Source organism: Perca flavescens, chromosome 6 (assembly GCF_004354835.1).
Source record: "Perca flavescens isolate YP-PL-M2 chromosome 6, PFLA_1.0, whole genome shotgun sequence".
NCBI classification, from domain to species: Eukaryota; Metazoa; Chordata; class Actinopteri; order Perciformes; family Percidae; genus Perca; species Perca flavescens.
The window spans coordinates 2,181,329-2,183,828 of NC_041336.1; the positions used below are offsets into that span (position 1 = coordinate 2,181,329).

The window sequence follows — 2,500 nt, forward strand, 5'->3', positions numbered from 1 at the left end:
ATTATTATTATTATCATTATTATCATTATTATTATTGTTATTATTATTATAAGTATTATTATTATTATTATCATTATCATTATTATTTTTATAATAATAATAATATTATTATTATTATTATTATTGTTATTATTATAATTATTATTATTGTTATTGTTATAATTATTATTATTATTATTATTATTATTATTTTATTGTCATTATTATTATTATTATCATCATTATTATTATTGTTATTGTTATTGTTATTATAATAATAATTATTATTATTATAATTATTATTATTATCATCATTATTATATTAATGTTATTGTTATTGTTATTGTTATTGTTAGTGTTATTATCATTATAATTATTATTATCATAATTATAATTTCTATTATCATAATTATTATAATTATTGTTATTATCATTATTATTATTATTATTATCATTATTATTATTATTATTATTTTATTATTATTATTATTATTATTATTATTATTATTATTATTATTCATTATTATTATTATTATTACTATTATCATTATTATTATTATTATTATTATTATCATTATTATTTTATTATCATTATTATTATTATTGTTATTATTATTATCATTATTATTATTATTATTATTATTATTATTATTATCATTATTATTATTATCATTATTATTATTATCATTATTATTATTATTATTATTATTATAATTATTGTTATTATCATTATTATTATTATCATTATTATTATTATTATTTTATTATTATTATTATTATTATTATCATTATTATTATTATTGTTATTATTATTATCATTATTATCATTATTATTATTATTATTACTATTATCATTATTATTATTATTATTATTATTATTATTATTATTATTATTATTATCATTATTATTTTATTATCATTATTATTATCATTGTTATTATTATTATCATTATTATTATTATTATTATTATTATTATTATTATTATCATTATTATTATTATTATTGTATGTAATGATGTGTTGCAGGGGCCCGGGTGGTGATGGCGTGCAGGGATCTGACCCGGGCAGAGCGTGCGGCGCAGGAAGTCCGCCAGTGGACAGGAAACAGAGACGTGGTGGTCCGACACCTGGACCTGTCCTCCGTCTACTCCGTCAGACAGTTCGCTAAAGACTTCCTGGATGGGGAGGACAGACTGGACATCCTCATCAACAACGCAGGTTACCTGTCTCTCTCTCTACCTGTCTGTCTCTCTCTATACCTGCCTCTCTCTAAACCGTCTCTCTCTCTCTCTCACCTGTCTGTCTCTATACCTCTCTCTCTACCTGCCTGTCTGTCTCTATACCTGCCTCTCTCTAAACCGTCTCTCTCTCTCTCACCTGTCTGTCTCTATACCTCTCTCTCTACCTGCCTGTCTGTCTCTATACCTGCCTCTCTCTAAACCGTCTCTCTCTCTCTCACCTGTCTATCTCTATACCTCTCTCTCTACCTGTCTGTCTGTCTCTATACCTGCCTCTCTCTAAACCGTCTCTCTCTCTCTCACCTGTCTGTCTCTATACCTCTCTCTCTAACCTGTCTGTCTGCCTGCCTGCCTGTCTGTCTGCCTGTCTACTTGTCTGCTGTAGTGATGAGGTCTCTCTAACATGTCTGTCAGTCTGTGTACCTTTCTCTCTACCTGTCTCTCTACCTGTCTGTCTGTCTGCAGGAGTGATGATGTTTCTCTCTCTAACCTGTCTGTCTGCCTGTCTGTCTGCAGGAGTGATTATGTGTCTCTCTCTAACCTGTCTGTCTGCCTGTCTGTCTGCAGGAGTGACAATGTGTCTCTCTCTAACCTGTCTGTCTGCCTGTCTGTCTGCAGGAGTGATTATGTGTCTCTCTCTAACCTGTCTGTCTGCCTGTCTGTCTGCAGGAGTGATAATGTGTCTCTCTCTAACCTGTCTGTCTGCCTGTCTGTCTGCAGGAGTGATAATGTGTCTCTCTCTAACCTGTCTGTCTGCCTGTCTGTCTGCAGGAGTGATGATGTGTCCCCGATTGCTGACTGAAGACGGTTTTGAGACTCAGCTGGCTGTCAATCATCTGGGTCACTTCCTGCTGACCAATCTGCTGCTGCCGATTCTGCAGAGCTCCGCCCCCAGCCGAGTCATCATCGTGTCATCCATGGCCCACCGGGGGGGTACGACCTGTGACCTGTGACCTCTGACCTCTCATGTTTCTCTAGGATGTTTCTGTCTCTTCCTACTCACAACTCGTCAAATACTAACGCTTGGTCAGTGGCTCTCAGACTTTTATCTCAACGTTTTTATTTATCATTTCGACATTTTACTCTTTTGGTAAGAAAACCGACATTGACTCTGGCTCTTCTTTAACTTTTGTTATTTTCTTAAACATTTCACATTTCTTTTAAGCAATTTACTCATTGGCTAATACAACACCGTCAATCAACAAAACCTGTTGTACCTCTCAACCAAGTTTCTACATCAGCGATCACCATCATTTATATTACAAAATTAAATCAAATCTTGA

The 2,500-nt window shown here is 31.8% G+C and overlaps 1 protein-coding gene across 1 annotated transcript in view; it reads left to right on the forward strand.

Annotated features, from left to right (window-relative positions):
* Positions 1–2,500, forward strand: part of LOC114556747 (retinol dehydrogenase 13) — an 8,448-nt gene that overhangs the window by 2,057 nt on the left and 3,891 nt on the right. Inside the window, exons 2-3 of the mRNA XM_028579781.1 lie at positions 1,006–1,197; positions 1,989–2,150. Coding sequence (XP_028435582.1) covers positions 1,020–1,197; positions 1,989–2,150 — 340 coding nt within the window. The 5' untranslated portion in view covers positions 1,006–1,019. The remainder of the gene's footprint in view (positions 1–1,005; positions 1,198–1,988; positions 2,151–2,500) is intronic.